Genomic DNA, 21,425 nt, shown 5'->3' with positions numbered 1-21,425 from the left:
TCCTGCAGAAATAAAAGTGCCAATTAATATGGACATTTAGATGTGGATATTTATTGTGGGCTTGTTCATGGTAATCATAAGGCAGAAATAAATTAATGTCCATCAATAAAGAATTTAAGAAGAATGGATTAGAGCTATTCTGTATAATTTAGCCAAAAATAAGATGGAGATGTATACTGCATACACATGTATACTGTATAAACATCTATTGTATATATATATATATAAGATGCATACTGTATACAATATAAACTCTTTTTTAAAAAGTGAGCAAGAAAAGTTATATGTACGTGTATAATCAGTGTGTGTAGGTTGATATGAATACAGCTTATTAACATAACTTATATGGGGGAATAAGGATGTGCTTGATGTTTTAATATGACGTAAGAAGGAGAAAAATGAATTTAGTATTAATATACAATCCAATTTATGTACACTTATATGTCTTTACATACATAATGTAATGCATAATCAACTAATGTTAATAGTGGTTACTTCAGGGTGGTAGGATTTTAAATGGCTTTTATTTTCTTTATATTTTAATGAATTGTTCTCAATTTAAAGATAATCAAGATAGTAATATACAAAATTTAAATAATTCAAAAAATAAGTCTATTTCCATTGTGTATAAAGAGTACACAATGTTTAAAAACATTTTTAAACATAATTACATTAGGCAATATTTATATCTAATCTAGATGACAAGGATGAAGAATGATCAGCAAATAAGAAACATAAAGAAACTGGCTACGTTTGTTACTAAATACTAAAATACACGGGATTTTCAAAGCTTTCAGATATAAATGTCAACGTGATTTTGTATATCAATGACTGCAAGAAATACTCGGAAGTGATTTAACTATGATCTTTGTCTCTAAGCACTAACAACTAGGTTTCCAAGATAAATCTTGATATGATCTACGTGTTTTATCTAAACTTTTAAATTAAAATAGCCATATGAATAAACAGTAATTTCTTTTCTTATTGTACTTTTTTTTTTTTTTTTAAGAGACAGCATCTTGCTCTGTTTCCCAGGCTGGACTCAGGACTCATGAGGTGCAATCATAGCTCACTGCAGCCTTGAAACCCCGGGCTCAAGAAAGCCTCCTGCTCAGCCTCTGGAGTTGCTAGGACTATAGGCATGTGCTCGTATGCCCAACTAACTTTTTATATTTTTTTATTATTATTATTTTGTAGAGATAAAGGTCTCAATATGTTGTCCAGGCTGGTCTAGAAATACCTTTTAAAAATAAATTTTTAAAAATAAATTCAAAGGACCATATACAAATGTGGCAAAATTTTTACTTTAACTCTTGGTGTTGAATGATTCTATTGCCTCAGTTTCCCAAAGTGCTGGGATTACAAGCATAAACTACTGCAACTTGCCCAACCCATGTACTTTTAAAATGATAGAAAGTGTGAAGAAAGGTAGAAAGAAATATAGATATCAAGTAGTCCTACTGTCTAAATCGGTTTAAATATTTATGATCTTATCTTTACAGTTGGTGTTTAACTCCGCTACCTCTCTAGAATAATATGTCAATTTTACAATTATTTTATTGTCCTTACTTCACTTAAAAATTCCTGATACAACATGTCTGTATCAGGTGCTGTTCATCTTTAACATAGAGCAAGGCTCTAGTTAGGTCTGAAATTTCCTTAGTATCTAGTCTACTTCTCAGATAAAAAGAGTAAGTTGGCAATAATAAACCATGGGGTTGACAAACATGATCAATAATGTGATAAATTTTCTCAATAAACTAGGTAATTAATTAATAATTTTATTCTTACTTCACAGCTTTGCTCCTCTACAAACACACTAAATTGTATTTTTTTGAATGTTCAACAATCATTTTCTTTCTTTGAAGTAAATTGGCCTCTTACTATTTTTTTAAAGCATTTTTTATAAGTCCAAGGTATTTTCTTTTAATCTATCCTGCCTTTAAAAACATTTCTGGAAAAAATTCACAAAAAATGTTAAAAAAATTACTAATATATCTATGGCATTGCAGTTACTGTTGTAGATGAATTTATTTAATTATATGTAGAAGTACTATCATTCATTTTTCACTAATAAAATAATAAATGCAATGCATGTGAGGGGATTACAGGTATAAAGACATAACTGAAATTCCAACTTTAAAAAGAGACATCCTCAACATGATCATTTCTAATAGAGATGACCAATGCAGAGCAATGGGTACAGTTTCACAGGCTGTGTTTTCTAGGTATTGAATGACAACACTCCTCTCATCCTTGGTAACCAGCAGTGGCTGAGCCGCTCCTCACAGTCCTCTCAACAGTGGAGGAAAGGGCACAGGAATTAGAGAAACAATCTCAAGTTCAAGGTCTAAACAAAATACTACACATGAATGATATGAAACACATGCTTATTATCACCATCAAATTAGTCTAGCACAACTGAAGCACTTCATTTACCCCCAACAGGGTAGAACTATACTGTTTTTTATTCAATCTGTACTTTTCTATCAGGAACTCTCAGTAAATGTCCCTGATAGACAATAAAAGCTCACTATGGACTATTCAGCTCTATCCATAGCCAGAATGTAGGACAACTGCCCTCACTCCCAATTTATTCTCAGCCTCACTTGCTCCTCTGGCTCCCTTGGTTCCAGACTACCAGACTCATAATGAAAAGGGAGGTAAAATGAAGCTTTGCATAGATATGTCACCAGTGCACTCTTACCAAGAAACTTCGAAATTACATTAGGCAATGTTTTCTTTTCAAATGGATTTATCTCACAACATATTGCTTTGGTTGTTCAAATGCAGATTCAGAAATCAAATTTGCAAGTCTAACATTAAGATGACACAGCACAGCACATGCATCATTCATGATTTCACAAGGCTTCCGAGTCTGATTTACAGTTGTCAAAATTAACCTTACATGACATAAACCACTGTCTGTTTCACTCAACACTGCATTTCCAAATCATGACATTGTATCCCATTCATGACAATATCTACAGTTTAAACGAGTTCCTATTGATTTTAATTTCTTTTAGCTACTTTCTACCTTTTCCTTTCTTTCTGATAAGCTAGCTTACAAACTTTATATGATTTTTATTATGACATTCCTTTAGTAACTATTTCTCCACAATTTCTAACACAATCCTCATTTTCATATTTTATTTTTAAATTGCAGATTTGGTTTACCTCACTTCTCTTTCTTTGATTTATCTTTTTTATTATAGGAAAACCTCACATTATTCTGAACTAAGTCACAGAGTTCAGTCTTTATTATAGGATTCCTGTAGACACAAATCCTTGGCACTTAAAGAAAGAAGAGCATAAACAAAGCATCTTCCTATCTAGCATTATTCTGAATGCAGTGTCTTACTAATTAGGAAATCAATTATTAATAATTAAGGATAAAAATAATTATAAAATTCTGCATCCATAAGTGGTTTTGTAATGGAAAACCAGGATAACAATAATTTTCTCTCCAAAGAAAGCTCTATGATTTTTTGGAAGATCAAAATACTCAATGACCTTGGCTGTCACAGACTTGTACTGGATTTGTTGAATACCACAAATCATACAAAGCTAATTTTCAAATATGTTTGTCATAATGACATGGCTTCTACACAGGGACAGTTTTATTTTGTGCTTTGGATGTGGTTAAAGATAACATCATATTAGTGATATTTGGATGCTTCCGGAATTTAAAGCACTTTTTCTGGCTAGTGTGAGTAGAAAAAGATTTTGTAAGGTTAGTGGAAAGATGTAGTTATAGCAAAATGTATATATTTACAAAGTAAACATTTATCTTCTTAATACTGGTCTTGTCTTAAAATTTGAAGGGTACATAGATCTAAAAACGGTGTTTAATTTTCCAAATTTTTTATATATATATATCACATATACATTGATTTTTCTTTACTGTGTATTTATTTATTAGAACTACAAAGGTTGGAGGCTGGTTACAGGCTGTCTTTTCTGAAAGAGATTTAAAGAACTTAAGAAGGTAAGAATTTTGCTCTTTTTTTTGTTTTCAATTATCTTTATTATCTAATTATTTTAAAGCCATTTTTTATTATTAATAAAATTCATGTTTTCTTGGCATTATCAATTTACACGGCAATTTTACATTCATGATTTTTTTGTATCTTTACAATAATCCTGACACATAAGTAAAGCAGGGATTTTTTTTTTTTTTTTGAGACGGAGTTTCGCTCTCGTTACCCAGGCTGGAGTGCAATGGCGCGATCTCGGCTCACCGCAACCTCCGCCTCCTGGGTTCAGGCAATTCTCCTGCCTCAGCTTCCTGAGTAGCTGGGATTACAGGCACGCGCCACCATGCCCAGCTAATTTTTTTGTATTAGTAGAGACGGGGTTTCACAATGTTGACCAGGATGGTCTCGATCTCTTGACCTCGTGATCCACCCGCCTCGGCCTCCCAAAGTGCTGGGATTACAGGCTTGAGCCACCGCGCCCGGCCGGGATTTTTATACCTACTTTAAAATTAAGAAACAAGTTGTCAAGCTCAGCCTTTAATCCAGGCCATCTGAATCTGATGCTGGTGTTATGTCATATGAGTTGTGTAAAACTATTCTTCCAGTGTCAAATATGACTTAGTTTCTAAGCTCCTGGCAGATGGGTACACTACTGCTTCAGACTACCCGAAAGATCTATCTTAAATAGGACGACCAGGGTTTCACTTGCCTTATTGTTTCTTACTAACCTGGCAGAATGTCTAAAATGGTTCTGCTTAATATTAATTTCTAAAATAACACAGTGAAGGGCCATGTATTATTGTCATGAATCGATTATATAAATTGTTTTCTAAGAGTAAATAACCAGTAAACATAGAGGAACAAAATAAAAGCCAAGTTAAGTTTTGACTAAATAAAAGCTCCAAAATATTATAACACAGATAGGTTTTAGAGACATCTTCGTAGTTGTGAGAGAAAATAAAGGTACAGAGTTGAAGGCTTAAATATTTTCCCACAAGGGAAGGTGTTTAAACTCAAAGAAAAAGTAATTCATAATTTTGTACCTGGTCAAAATTCACCCTTCAGTGCTTTATACCTACCTAAAATAGTGCTAGATTCATGGACTATCTAAATTAGAAGGTAGCAATCATCCAGGTCAGTGCTATTAGGACTTAGGAAAGAAAAATTAAGTACCTAATAGATGATTACTAAAAATTGGCTGAATAAATATACAGAAACAGATGATGAAATCTTTGTAGGGAAAGAACATGAGATTCCTCAGTCGCTGAGCCAGCTCACTCCGCTTCCCACTCAGGGTGGAACTAGGAAAAGCAAAGAAGTACCTAGGAACAAAACTCAAGAAGGAACTTGCATGACCCTGGGGGTGAGTGCCTCATTATAGTTTGTATCTCAGTGGCATCTCTAGCCTCTTACCCTTTCCCACCCCCACTAATTCATAATATGCCTTGATTAGAAGTCCTCCTTCCTTATTCATCATCTAAAAGAAAAAATTGCCATGCCACAATCCCACGGCAGATTTCCTCTTGTAAAATAAAAGAACGCTACGCCACACCCCATGGCAGACTTCCTCTTCTATTCAGTTCAGGATTAGAGAAAATAAATAAATGTGGGAGTCGGGGTAACTAGAGTGAAGTGATTATTTAAAAATATTCTTTCTCACTCATCTCTCCCTCTTCAGCAAAATCAAACCTGGAACATGTAGAGTTTGGCTAGCAGATATGAGCATAAAAAGTGAAATACGTGTCTATGTTGAATAAGGAATAGAAGGAAACCTCATTTGTTAGCGTCATGAAAGGTTATAACAAACACAGCCTGGGGTCAGCTTTAGTGTTCTGATTACTTAAAATCATCTCAGAGTGTCCCTGACTTTGGTCTATTGACGACGTGGGACTCAAAATACAATAGCCAATTTAAAAAGTCTGTATGTTATTTGATACATATTATTTGAGAAAGATGAAATAACAGAGCAACAGAATAGAAAAGGCAACTTCTTTCCCTTCTGTTTCTAGTATTTGCCAGCACTAACCGAATCATCCTAGCATTTCGCCATTTATTTATCAGAACCCCAAAGGTTGGAGGCTGGTTACAGGCAGACATCAGAAGATATAATTAAAGTGTTAAATTAAAACTGCCAGGGTTGAATTTCCTCTCGAGTTGACCCTGCGTTGTCTGTCTGGCCTCAATGTCTCACTGCTGCTACTTTGATCCAGATCTTCCTCACCCCATTCTTGGATTATAACCATGACCTTACTTCTGGCTGTCCAAACTCTAAAATCTGACCCTCCAATCCATTCTGCATACCACTCCTGATCATGAACATAATTTTGTCTCGGTAATTACCATCAAGGTCATTAGGGTCCTTTCAAAAGTTATTTACTGCTCTTTTGCCACCTGCTCCTTTAATTCAAGTCATACCAGCATCTTCACTGTCTTTTTTTTTTTTTTGAGATGGAGTTTTGCTTGTTACCCAGGCTGGAGTGCAATGGCACCATCTTGGCTCACTGCAACCTCCGCCTCCTGGGTTCAGGCAATTCTCCTGCCTCAGCCTCCTGAGTAGCTGGGATTACAGGCATGCGCCACCATGGCCAGCTAATTTTTTGAATTAGTAGAGACGGGGTTTCACCATGTTGACCAGGATGGTCTCGATCTCTTGACCTCGTGATCCACCCTCCTCAGCCTCCCAAAGTGCTGGGATTCCAGGCTTGAGCCACCGCGCCTGGCCCTTCACTGCCTTTTACAGATAATCTACTCATTCTCCTTCTGAGATTTTTATTTTTAATGAGGTTTGACTTGGAATGCTCAGTCTTTCCACCATACCCTACTTAGGTAAGTTCTACCCATTTTTGGGGGGAACTCGGTCAAATTCTACTGCCTTATCAAATGACTCTAATAAATACAGGTGCAATCTTTCTCTCAGAAACTTTAGTCATTTTTATCTAAGATTTATTCTTTCATCAATGATTTATTTTTACCAAGTAAGAACTCTACATTATTCAACTCATAAAAGATACAAAGTCTCTGGGCCAACCCAGAATTACAGTAATTTAAAGTAATTGTATTTATTTATTTTTCTCTTGTCTTTCATAAACAGAATTAAAGGCATCAAAGTTAGGCATAAGGCTTTCTACAGAGTTAGAACTATGCAGTGCCTACTGTATTCTCCTTCACCAATTTTGTATTTAATTTCATTTTATGGGATCCTTGTTAGATTAGAAAGCCAGAGAAGTATATTTTTGATAACAGCATTTGAACACCTTTTTACAATCCAACATGTATCAGTATATCACATATTGTATAAAATTCAAATATATTCCAATTCTATACCATTGAAAATAATTTCTGAGAAATTCATATCTGTTATTTCAGAGTTAGGATGCGCATCTCTGTTTCAACATCTATCTCCGTTCTTACCCATCTGTTAATGGGAATATATATGTGTATTCATATTTATGTAGGTTTGTTTGTGATCCAGCTTACATGTAGCCTTTTGAAAGCTTAAAATGATTTTATTATTGTTGTTGTTGCGTAATCTCAAACTTAGCCGTAATTTTTCTTTTTCAAAAACTTGCTTTGTTTATTCCAGTATGTTACACTGGAAATGCTTGTGTCAGTATTCCAAGATCATTATAGAACAATGGCTTCTTGTCTTAAGCACAGCAGTATTTTGTTCACTTACAATTCAATTGCTATACTGGTAAATACTATCCAAACAAATTTTTGATCACATCTTTTATCTAGTATCAGTGACCACATATTTGTACTAAGTAGAGAAGAAAGCATCTCTCAAGGCAACTTTTGGGAAAAAGCTAGATAATCCCTTTATAATACAATGATATGAGATTAAAAAAAATAAAGAATATAGCAAAGTGAAAGTAGGAGGAGAGGCCTAAAAGAAGAAAATAAGATAAAACACATGGAATTACGAATATAATGTGTTAGCAGACTCTAAAAGAGTGAGCATGTTCTTAATTAGATTATACAAACAATGCATGAATGATTTATTAAATTCTCTTTTTCATGGGAATTTGGATTTTCTTTTGAAAGTATTTCCTCCTATTTAAAACTATTCTTGTTCAAGTCAGAGGGAAATTCAATACTACCCACATCAAGCCAGTAGACTTCCAAAAAATAAATGAAAACAATGGGCAAGATCACAGTTGCTGCCAAGGAAATGCAAGGTCACTGCCCCAGTCAGCAGCCAGGCTCCCATAGGAAACTTGCTCTTACAGTGTCTCAAGCAAGAGAGCTAAATAGAACAATTAAATGGGAGATATTACTAAAACTCCCAGGAAAAGTGATAAAAATGATATGAACCTTATTTCAAGTTCATGTGGAGGATGATTAGGCAGTGATGTCTATTATATGACTTACGGATAGTCCCTTCTCCAAATCCATCAAAGGTTTAAAATACTATCTAAGACTCTCTTTTATTTAATTGTACTCACTGAAAACAGAAATATCCAATAGTGGATTATCTACCTTAATTTTCCTAAGAGGGTAGGTCTTATGTTAGGTGTTCTTACAATGCAAAATAATAAAAATATTAGTAATTATGGAATAATAATAAAAGGGGCAGGAAGAAACCTTTGGAGGTGATGAATATATTTATAACCTTGATGACTTCATCAGCTATTCAAATGTATTTCAATTGATGATTTTTAAATTTAGTGACTTTTTCAAAGTCACATTCCCAAACTCCTTGAGTTATATCCCTTTAATATGTACAACTTTTCACATATCAAGCACACCCCAATAATGTGATTTTAAAAATACTCCTGAAAAATAAAAGGAAAGGTGAAGACATCCTGTCCATCATAAGATAATGATACCTTAGGATGTAAGAAGTGACCCTGGTGGTTTGAATTTGTTAGAAGTTTACAAGCAGACGTGGACAATATTAACCTTTAATTTGCCATCACTGACACCAACTAATTGATAGTGATGAACTTTGTGGCTTCAAGATGTAAAAACAGGAGTGACTGACATAAGTAAGGACACTTATAAATGGACAAAAGACAACACGAAATTTAAAAATTCTCAGAGACTACTGGAGTACATTTATATTAAAAATGGTATATTTTCTCATTTACCAAAAAAAAATGGCAACAACTATTATTTAGTGTTAACCAGGAACAATAATATTGAAACAATTTTCTTAATGATGTTTCCTGAATGGAATCAGTATAAATCTATATTCTCTTAGTTGAATAGAACATATCTTTTGAGGATATTCTTTTACATGTTCTGGTTATTTATTTTTTTCCTAACCTTAGAAGATTCCATTTTCTCATTGGCTTCAGTTGAATTCCTATTAGTTATTAAAAGACTCAAGTTTAAAACTTAAAGATTCCCTTAAATTTTAATACTGTAACAAACATTTACTCGAGCTAATTATGTTCTAGGCATTGTCTTAACCTAACATAGGCTATTAAGGTCAATGTTGTGTCTTTCTTAGACACGTTGACACGGGCAGCAAACCACCATGGCACATGTATACCTGTGTAACAAACCTGTGCATTTTGCACATGTATCCCAGAACTTAAAGTAAAATAAATAAATAAATAAAAATCACATTTACTTAAAAAAAGAGTGTGTCTAGCTATTTATCTATTGTTATCACATAGATTATAAATGCATACATATAAATATATATGTGTTGGTATGTAGTCTTATATAATATAACACAAATTTCCTGAGAAAATCTTCAATCTTTAATAATTTTTCATGAAATCTTGGAACTGACATACTATAAATGAGTTATTCAGTCTTTTAAATGCAAAGTACCTTTTTAAGGAATAAAACTGAGGAAAGGAGCAGAAGTAAATAGAAACAAATTTGGGTAACAACAGGTGAATGGATCAGAATAGGGAATGTGCATAAATTCAGGCATAAGTTTGAAGATAAAGACATCATAGTTAATGAGAGATGTTCAATGGAATTTAACAAAACAGAAGTCTAGTTATTTTTTAATTATAATTTTGGCCAGACCAGCTGTCTTGGGTTTCAATGCTGGTTTAGTGAAGAATATGTTCTGACTGTCCAGTTGCTCTATCACTTTGAAATAAATATAAATACTTTTGGTAGGAGCAAGAAAATATATGTGCTTCCCTTTAACTGATTGTAAAAAGAGAATTTTTTTTATATAATAAAAATAAACTACTGTAGATAAAATCAACTAAAATCACTATCATTAATAATGTACCTCCTCATGAATAATTTGCTTTACAATTCTAGGTAAAGATAATATAAAGCCATAGTGATTAGGAAAATATTATTTCCTTATTTCTTTATGTTAAAGTTTTAATTATTGTGATTTTAAAATGTATACAACATACTTTTATAATAGCAAATGTATATAACTTATAAATAAATAAATATACATATATTGGGGTGTGCTAAAAACCCTGTTACTAATAATTGAGGAAATATTTAGACCCACAGGATATAAAGACCAAATATTTAAACTTGACCTCCAAGATATTTACAGGTTTCCAAGACCTTTGTAGGTTTTCCCCATTCTCTTCTAGCCTAGTTCTTCTTCCCTTTGTAATCTAACCTCGAGAGGTGTAAACAACCTACAGAAACAGTATTTTTCCACCAGGAATCATTACTGCTTCAAATCTCAGTGCCTTTGCTCTTTTTGTACCCATATTCCTTGGCCATCTCCATCCTAGACCTGGTGCATGACTTCTAATCCTTAACTCTAGCAGCATTGCCTCTAGAAGGCCATTCTTGATCCTTTCAACCTCCTTCCAGAAAGAACTTATTATCTCTATTGTTATTTGCATGCACTTTCTGTCTCTCTCTAGACAAAACATAGCACCTCTAACATTTTATTGTTCCTTTTGTGACATTATTTCCATAATAAAATGTAGATCCTTGAGAGTATGACTTAGTTTTGTCTTTTTGTCTGTATATTCTAGTGCCCAGAATGTCTTGATGATTTTAGTTTTGTTGAATGAAAAAGTAAATAAGTAAATAAATGCATAGTAAATTAATTAGTTGATAAGTAAACTAACAACGATATAGGAGCAGTTCTTTGGTTCTGACACTATACTCTAACATAGCTATTATTTATCAGTGACAGCCAGCAGAAAACAGAGTGTAAACTTACATGGGTTAATTCAGAAGAGTTTCGTAAAAGGATTATTAATAAAATTGTAGGTATCAAGGATTGGTACAGCACCTTGGGGCTATTAACTATAGGGAGATTATTACCCTATAGCAGTAAAGGAATCAAGAGAAAGGGTTTTACTAGAATCTGAAATACACCTATTGCTGAGGAGAGGACTGCTGGACAGGGGCAGGAGGCTTTGCTAAGGGAATTCAGCCAGGAACAGACAGGGATAGTCTCTCTTCCCACCTTCTGATATACTGCTGCTTTCTCCCATCAGTAGAATCCAAAGAGAAAGAAGGTTCAGAAGGCTATGAATACACTGCTCAGAGATCAGCCTCTGGACACATGAACAAGATGGGGATGGGGTAATAGTGCACTCTATCTAAGGTCAAACATAACATACTGCCTGGTCAACTTGACATTTTGAGAAAACTAAAATGTTCTTTTTAGTCATCTACTGTCTACCAAAGAATATGGGCATATTGACTCTGTTTAGTTGGGTGTGGCCAACAGGCAGCTGAGGCAAGCTTGCAAGACATGGTGATGAGCATTTGGCAGGCAACTCGACACTTTGGATATAACAGAAAGTTTGAAGATCTAAAAGCCTGCTATTTAGAAGTAGTAATTTTATAAATGGATTCTGAACAACCTAAAAGGAGTGTTACTTTAAATAGTGGGCAATTTTCTCCCTTCTCTTTGGTAAGGTTAGGATTAGATTTGCAATTTTACTGATTCACAAAGTCAGTTGTAGCGTGGGGATGGGCACTCAGGAACCGCATAGCTCATCAACTGAGTGATAACCTTGCAGTTACTCCCAAGACTGCTGAGAGCTGTCTTAGTCCATATGCACTAGATTTCACCCCGATGTTTCAGTATGAAACATTTGTAGACCATGTTGAAAATTAATTAACTCTCTGCCAACAAATATATATAGGATTTTATGTCCGCAATTTTAGGTACAGTTTTTCTTCAGGGTTCATTAGAATCACAAAAGTTGAAAGCCTTTTAGAGATTTATATTTAGGCTCCCTCCCTCTCTCCCTCCTCACTGCCTCTCCCAGAACGCATATGGTTTACAGATGAGAAAGCTGGGTCCCAGAAAGTGTAAATGACTTGTTCGATACTCTGTAGCCATGAGTGCATAGGTATACTATTCTTATTTATTATTTATTTCTCCTAATTATCCATTACTTAAATTCCATTCTTATTGCTTCAGCCAGCTCTGCAACTGTTATAAAGTAAGTGCTTTATATTCATGTTTGATATCACCATTCTGGAAAGTAATCCTAAAACAGAAGGTTGGAGTAATTAACAACTAGTGTTCTAAGGTAAAATAAGAACCAGGCATAAAGAGATAAGTCGTGTTGAGAATAAATACAATTTTCTGCTCAACAGTTTTAAATTTGAAGACGAGAGGGTATGCCAAATAAGGCTGGGCTTAGAAAACAAAATCAGAAAGCCACTTTAAGAAGTACTATTCATTACTATCTGAAATGCTAAGGCTGAATTTGTATAGTGACTTAAAATGAAAAATGAAACAGAAATGAGATGAAAATTCACCTTTAACAAAATAGAAGTCAAGTTATTTTTGAATTATAATTTTGACCAGACCAGCTGGTTAGTATTTCTACAGGTTATTAGATTACGCACTCCTTCGTGTTTTACTCAGTTATGCTTATCCTATGTATTTGTGCCTGAAGTATCCACTTTATGGAATTATCTAGAAGCTGGATAGTTCTACCTTTTTTTGGCTTAGCCAACAGAAATCTGTTTTAAATCCTAAATCTGTCTTATTCCCTCAGGAATTCACTGGGCTGGATTTCCCACACTTTTTTGAAGTGCTTCTCCTGGAATTAGGGTTACCATTAATTGTCCTTGTCAGACAATTTGACAAAACAAGGTGGGTTCAAATGGAAGATATTTGCAAAAGTAAGCATGACATCCATTAAACATTTCTAGTTTTACCTAGAGCAGATGTCATCCTTGTTCCTTGCTCTTTGATACGCACATTTGGTTCTTTATCTGAGGAGAAGGTGAGCTGGGTCAGGTAGAGCATTCTAGAGTGGGGATGCAATGGCAATCACAGGCTGTGCTTGCTGTAGTCTGGAGATGGCTGCCTCCTCTCCCTATTCCTCCTCCACTCCACCTTTGACAGCTTCCCTCAGCCAGAAGGCCAGAAAATAATATTTCTGCTTAATTTCTCCAACAGCTACACTTCTGTGATTCTAGGGTGGGGAACGGCTCTTAAGAGACCTTCCCCAGATTCCCTGTGTCTTTTCTTTCCCCCAACCAGACTGGATTATACAATAAAAAGAGCCGTGAATGAGCTTCATGGATTGTGCCACTGGGTGCTTTAGAGGACTCTCTGTCATGCTTCAGGTACTAGCTTCCTCTGTCCTTGAAGCATATATTTGTCATATGGACACTTCCTTTTTTTCAGTTTTCCATTTTTCTTTTTTTTTTTTTAACTGTAGATTGAGTATTTCCTTGATTGGGGTTACTGGTTGATTTCAAGACAGGGGAGTAGAGTAAAATTGCCTTTATTTCCTCATGTTTAATTCCAAATGTGGTAATAACTGTATGATTTTCTCTATGTCAAAAGAAAAGATTATAACACATTTCAATATGTTAATAGGTTTGATCTGCAATTACAGAACTTGGCAACACTTCAGTCCACAAGTGGAATGAATATTCCCGTGAGCTGAGCTGAGGAGGTTGATTTTATAGATAGTAAAGGGCTGAGACAGAAAACAAAACATGGATTTGTCATTTCAAAGTTACTTTTCTTGTAAAGATTACAGCAGAAAAAAAGCCCTTATCATGTCTGTAGGACTGGCCTATTATATCTCCCTCTCTCTTGCTTTCTCAGAATGTCAGATAAATAACTTACTTTCAGCTTGGTGACTGGAACTTTTGTACAAGCAACACCATTTTGTTTTGGTCTGTTGCACCTGGTGCAGGAAGATGAGGCTCAATCCAGACCAAAGGCCTCCTATATATTTTATTTAACACTCATAAGAAGTTAGTACAGTAGGCTGAGACTTCTATCCTTAGAAAAAAGAAGAAATATATGGAGGCCAACAAATGTATGAAAAAATGCTCATCATCACTGGTCATTAGAGAAATGCAAATTGAAACCACACTGAGATATCATCTCATGCCAGTTGGAATGGCGATCATTAAAAATTCAGGAGACAACAAATGCTGGAGAGGATGTGGAGAAATAGGAACACTCTTACACAGTTGGTGGGAGAGTAAACTAGTTCAACCATTGTGGAAGACACTGTGGTGATTTCTCAAGGATCTAGAAATAGAAATTCCATTTGATCCAGCAATCCCATTACTGGGTATATACCCAAAGAACTATAAATCATTCTACTATAAAGACACATGCACATGTATGTTCATCGCAGCCCTATGTACAATAGTAAAGACCTGGAACCCACCCAAATGCCCATCAATGATAGACTGGACAAAGAAAATGTGGTACATATACACCATGGAATACTACACAGCCATAAAAAATGATGAGTTCGTGTCCTTTGTAGGGACTTGGATGAATCTAGAAACCATGGTTCTCAGCAAACTGACACAAGAACAGAAAGCCAAACACTGCATGTTCTCACTCATAGGTGGGTGTTGAACAACGAAAACATGTGGACTCAGGAAGAGGAGCATCACACACTGGGGGCTGTTGGCAGGGGTAGGGGAGAGACAGTCAGGGGTGGGGAGGGAGGGGAGGATGGGGAGGGATAACATGGGGAGAAATGCCAGATATAGTATGTACCTAAAGTATAATAAAGAAATTAAAAAAAAAAAAAGATAGGCCTGCTTGAAGGGTTTGCCCTTGGCTGGGATCTGGGAACTAATTGGTAAACAGTTCCTTACACGGATATAATATATATTTTCCTGTAAATAATAACAATGGCTATGCCTAATCTGTTTGTATAAATATAATTTATTACATTACTTGTTACCATTATTACCATAGAGTATAATGCACTTAATTACCTTGTGGAGTTAGCCTTTCCCCTCTCTTTATTTATCAGTATTTTCCTGGCCGGTCTTATATGTCTATTTTTCCTTGTGAATTTTACAGTGACAATGGACAGACAGTTGGTATATTTACTAAATGTTCTAGACAAGCACAACTACATCTTTTTCTGTTTTTCCAAGTCTAGTGTTAAGCACAGAACTTTTATAGTTAGGCTTATTTACAGATTTGTTTTAAGTGTTCCTTTTGCAAATGTGATACTTTAATCTTTTTCCCCATTATAATACTTAATTTTTAAGCATCTAGGGAATATATTGATTTTTGGATATTATACATGTCTACATCAAGCTTATTGAATTTTTTATTGTTTATAATTTTAATCAATTAGCTGGAATATTCCAGAACTATAATATCTGAGGGAAAAGGTCTTATTTTTGCCACTTGCTGCCCAATTTTCATTTCCTGCTCTTTGCAGGGACATTGACTGGTACTTGCTGATCAATGTTAACTAATAGGGGAGATAATGTGCTATCCTGTCTTATTTTTTACTTTAAAGAGATGCTTCTAATGTTTCACAATTGAGCACTGTCTCGCTTTCAGTTTGATGCCTCTTTGCCTATCTCTCTCCATAAAAATTGATCTATATTAGTTCTCCCATCAGGTCATTATTTCAACTTCTCCTTGCAGAATATTAGTCTTGTACAATTTCGATGTGTGAATCAAGGTCTTCTTTTAATTTCAGGAAAGGCTTATCCTTGTATTTTGTTTTGTTTTCTGTTTTAATTTTTCTGGTTCTATCTTCAGGAATATCAGCATTTCATATAATAATCTCCTTTCTTTGCATATCCACCATTTTTTAAAAAAATTAGTTTATTTGATGTTCTCAAACTGTTCTCCATGTCATTGACTCTTTTTGCCACCAAATATTTTTCCATTTTTATTGCTTCTAATGTGAATTGCATTTCTGTTCTTATTTTATATCTCTCCTCCATCTCTTTTTTGAACTCTGACAGATTACTTTTAAACTCTGTTTTCTTATTTCTTTTTTGAATACTGAAATTCCTTCTGTTTTGAATTCAGAAAACCATATTTCCCTTAACATCTTTGGTTTCCTGGAGAAATACTTGGTATACTTTTATACCAACTCTTGGTCATGGTAAGATTCTACCCAGCCTGGCTGGAAGTCAGTGGTTTACAGGGACGCTTCCAGTGTCCTAGTGTGTGTGTAATAATTTAGAATTCTCTTCCACTGGTTGTCAAAAATTTAACCCCTCAGTCTGTCAAGCTGATAGTCTTTCGTTAGCAATAATGGCATGGTGGGCTTCGTGTATTATGCTATTCTGATCTTAAGCAGAGCTCAAGTATGCTTCAGCAGCCCTTTTCACTGACACAGACCATGTCATAGTAAGGAAGTATCACTGGGTTGTCTCACAGAAAGCTCAGGCTACTCTCGAAGATTCTGAGTGTTTATGAAAGCTGATAACATATAATGCCATTCTAAGTTTCCTCCGTAAGTTATGTCTAATTTCACCACATTAGCCCAATTTCTGCATCAATTGTGGTTTGGGACTTTGAATGTTTCCTGCTGTCATAAAAAATAGAGTTTTATTTGTGTTTTTCATTCTTATTGATTTTGGTCTTTTGGAAAGCAGAAAGCAGGGCACATCTATCATTGTTAACTTAAACATTTTAGCAGTAATTCTGCTAAAATTATTTTCGTCTGTGATCTGCTTCCCCAGATTCTTCGGTTTATTCAGTTAAACTTAATGCAGTTATTACAATATAATTTTTAGCCATATTAAATTATTTTTATTCTCCTACATGATAAAATTGTTTCTGGATTGGACAGAAGCTAAAACATTTTAAATTTGATCACTAAGTTCTTGATCTGTGGCCCTGAGGTTTGGTGATGTCATTGATTCACTCTTCACTTTATTGGCTTCACTGATATCATGGGATAATATCTGAGCAGGACACAGGTCAAAATACCTGATTTTTGTCTTTTCTTCACTAGGACTTTCTTGATCACACATTATAATTCATATATAATAGGAATATTAACAACCAATTTATTTAACATAAAGTTTAACCTATACTGTAATAAGTCAGAACATATATGCAACTATCGATTTATTGAAAGTTATGTATGGTATTTCTAATGGGACATAAGTTCCTGCCAAATAAGTTCTGCATTTTTAAGTATGTTAGTTTAATTCAAATAACTGAATTCTCATTATGAGCTATTCACTCAAATAACTCATAATCCCCACTCCCAAAAGTGGGATTATAGGTGTGAGCCTCCGCACCCAGCCCAGATATATCTTTCTTATAACATAATGTCACCCCTTTGTGATCCCTTTAGTAGTTAACTACCTTTTACAGTTAAGAATACTTTATACGACAAGTTGCTAGTCAAGAGAATTAGGCTCTATGCAATAGTACTACTATCCTCATTACACTTTTAATTGAGTAGTCAACATTAAATTAAATGTCTACAGCATGCTAACTCAGTGACAGCAGGAGACAAGTCAACTTGCCTTGGAGGCTCATTCAATTATTTGATGTGAGCCAAGTAACTAATATAACTGTAATATACTTCGGGAAAAGGCATAAGGAAATCACCAGAATAAGGATAGTCAGAAAAGAACTAAACAGGAATTGAGTTGAAAATATGCATGATACTGAATCAGAGGTACACACACACACACACACACACACACACACACACACATTTAAGGAGTTGTAGGAAACCTAGAGAACAAAGGCAGAACAAACAACCTTCATTCAAGGTCACAGGACCAGAACTAGAATGGAAAAAGAGCAAATTACTGTACAGCTGAAATAAACTGCAATCGTATCAATACAAAGAGGGGAGAGAGTAGCAAAAATTCTAAAAACAGTAACCAGAACTCTATGACGGGAGAAAGTTATTGTCTTAGACCAATCAATTTTTGTTTATCTATTTAAACTATATCATTTTCCAAAACACTTTAAACCAGATTTCAAAATCTATACAGAGCAAAATCAGTAGATAAGAATAGGTCAAAAAAAATAGGGTGAGAAAAAAGATAAAGCTAAAGATATGTTAATAAACAACAGGCATGCCACACAGTCCTATTTAGGTTCTTAGCGGAAGTAAACGTGCAAATGTTGTCCGTTACAAGATTTCCAGAGGGCATAAGAAAAACAATCCAGCTGTTCACCAAAAGCAGAGAGGTTGAAACTTCAGGGAAATTTATCTTATATGTTTTCAATCAAGAGAAAAGACTGTGTGATAGAGTTGATGACACTTTCAATGCTATTTCTGCAATCAATCTGATATACAGTTCTTACTGATGTTTCTATAAATTCTTTCAGTTCAAACCAAATCATAACTGCATAAATATTTCTGAAAAAGCAATTATGCAAATATCCAGATAAGCCACTCCCAGATGGTCTGGTTTATCCAAGAGCAAAATTAAAAATACCCAGAGAACATCATGTCTTTCAGATAATCCTCAATGAAAATCATTTTCACAACACGTAAATCACACATGAGATAGTTTTTCATAATATAGTCATTATGCACCCAGATAATTTGTCAATTAATTTCTGTCTAGAAAATGAAGCTAATTAGTTACACGTTTCCTGAATGAGGCTACTCATGATCCAATACCCTCTACTTACCTTATTTTTGGCTGGTTGCTGTTTTCTTCTCTGAAGGAAGTTATTCCATTATTATACAATGTACAAGAAAATTATTCTCAGGTATAGCTCCCTGGGTTGTTGTTTAGAGCAGATTTGTTTATAGGGTAATTCTGAAAATGCTGTTAACTTGGAGAGATTATAAGTATACCTTTTTCTATTAACTGACTAAAAAAAGGATCTGAATTTAAAATCTCAATACTCCAGCCTCTAAGCAAAATTATTTTCTATCATAGGGAAACAGCACCGTCTACTCACAGAGAAGAAGCAGTATCTTTTTATGAAGAATCGCTCCTGCTCCAGACTTTGAAAGGAAGATCAAAATTACTTAAGTAGTACATGGCCTAAACGTGGGCACAATAGAAACAACACCGAGAAACTCACACAAGCTCAGAAGCCTTACATTTGGGAGTAGCTCAGCCTAGGTTGTGCCTGTATGTAATCTAGAAGTTATTAGCTAGTACAGGATGTCACAGGTACTCATGATCTTGACAGGCCTGTGTAGTTAACAGAAATTAAAACGTTACCTCAGATCAGCAGCTTTCCCCGTCTTGTTAATACACATAACCTCTCTGGTCTGATATCCAATCTGGATGTCCCAATATTTATTCTCTTGTCTGTTCTGTCTGTTTCTGTTTCTCTTTTTCTTAATAAGCTCGCGGGCTTCTGGATCTTTTAGTCCTTTGCTGCGGTCCTTTTCCCGTTCTTTATTCTTCCCGCGTCTCCTTGCTTGTCTTACTTGCCGGGAGTGGGGCATTGAGCAGGCGCTCCAGGGCCCCACATGCAGGCTGTACATGAGCTCTTCGGCCTCGCAGGGGCTGGACTGGCACACCTGGAACTCCGTCAAGTTTGGACAGCCAGAGCCTCCAAACTGCGGGGGCGCCACCACGTGACGCGTCCGGTGCTGGAGCCCGCTGCCGCAGGTCTTGGAGCATTCGGACCAGGCCGAGAACTCAGACACAATGCAATCTTGCTGGCAAGGAATGAGGCACGCCTGCTCCAGGAGAGGCTTGGGCTCAAAGTACTCACAGATGATATCCTCCGCAGGAATATCTTTGTCTTTCTGGATGCACGCTATCTCCCGCACCTGAATACCTTCTTCCCCCTTAATGCACTCAGGAGGTTTCTCTAGGCTTTTTGAAATCACGGGCTGACACTGATTCCAGGGTCCCAGCCTCCAGTCGTACAATTCCTTGTGCCAGTCGCAAACTTTGAAACAATTCTGCTGGTTATTGGGTCTCTCGGCCTGCTTACAGTTAGTATGCAGCGTCGTCCATCCCTCCACATGAGCGCACCACACAGCCCTCGTTTGGATGCCTCCTGGACCACATTCATCTCCCATGCATCGGCCCCATGGACCTGCAAAAATTGCAACACAAAAATTAGCAGTGCTACTAGAAGAAAACTACACGTTACTTCACATTCCAGAAAGACCTTTCAAGACCTAGTACATTAACTTCCCAGAGGTGTTATAAAGTTAGGTCTCTGTACACGACTGTTGGAAAGTAATGATCTGTACTAAGAATTTCTGCAAAAGGGGAACTGTGTCACAGAGTCTATATAAGGTAACTGCTGGGACAATTTCTCGTTGGGTCCTTTTGGAATTACTAAAAGTTTGGTTTAGTTCATTTCCTTTATTTTAGGAGTTAGAAATCCTTGCTGATAAAGGACATCAGAAATTAGTCACAGGGAAAACTCATTACTCCTGCCTCACAATCATCAAATCGATTTCAGTAACTGGCAAAGAAAATGGCCCCGTGTGTGAAGAACTTCTTGCAGGCATTTCTCTTCCTGGACAATTAACTATTTTGTGAAACTTGCTCTCTTCTACATCGTTTTTTATTTTCGTAGACTACGACTGCAAGGGTCTGATAGTTGTATATTATGAGTGCTGGTAGACCTTAAAGTGTTCACTTTCTGGTTACCAAAGCTAGGAGGCAAAAATCTTCATTTAGGTGTGTAAATGTGCCTTTAAATTTACCAAATTTATTTTTTTTCCTATTTCCCCAGTGAAGTATAGAGCTGGGTAAGGGAATTTAAATTTAACTAAAATATTTTTGCAATTTTCTAATCATTGAGTGGTTACTTGGGGTCTTATTTATTTATTCATTTCTTAACATGAAGGATTTGGTGTTATAGAGCTGTTTTATGGAATACTTATATCAGTGGCTTTAATATGAAATCCGTTTTTTTTCTGTGAAATCCTTCTTAGAATAGATTTAAACCTTATATTTGCACATATTATTTTTTTCTAAGGTAGATGCTATGATTTTTAGTGCTTTAACAGACAGATCCCAATTTATGAAATTGAGAATTGTATTATTTTGGAATCATAAAGAAACTTAAAAATCATATGATTACATGATTTTCGAAAAGTATTCCATGAATTTGAGAAATTCTTTGATGTGCCTTAGAGCCATTTTCTATCTGTTGTGTGGGAAGCTGAGGACCAACACGGGGGGTGAGCTCTAGTGCCCCTCACACCCTTACACTGGTGCCATCCTCCCTCATTGCTGCTTTTGTAAGAAGAACTCTATTTGTAGTATTCAGTTTTATTCACGTGGGGATTATGCATAAGATTATGTCTGCAAGAGGTTTCTATTGTGGAAAAGTGTAACCCACTAAAGTAGGTCAATGGATTCATTCTATGGATG

General features: G+C 35.4%; 1 protein-coding gene across 1 annotated transcript in view; it reads right to left on the bottom strand.

Annotated features, from left to right (window-relative positions):
- THSD7A (thrombospondin type 1 domain containing 7A) overlaps positions 1 to 21,425 on the bottom strand; it is a 493,154-nt gene that overhangs the window by 276,273 nt on the left and 195,456 nt on the right. The window contains exon 2 of the mRNA XM_064380361.1: positions 19,299 to 20,130. Coding sequence (XP_064236431.1) covers positions 19,299 to 20,113 — 815 coding nt within the window. The 5' untranslated portion in view covers positions 20,114 to 20,130. The remainder of the gene's footprint in view (positions 1 to 19,298; positions 20,131 to 21,425) is intronic.

This window comes from Aotus nancymaae, unplaced genomic scaffold (assembly GCF_030222135.1).
Source record: "Aotus nancymaae isolate 86718 unplaced genomic scaffold, 86718_ANA_hifiasm-v0.15.2.pri h1tg000025l, whole genome shotgun sequence".
In the NCBI taxonomy this organism is placed as follows: Eukaryota; Metazoa; Chordata; class Mammalia; order Primates; family Aotidae; genus Aotus; species Aotus nancymaae.
Note: the sequence above shows the minus strand (reverse complement) of the source record. Positions and strands in the feature narration are given on the sequence as shown.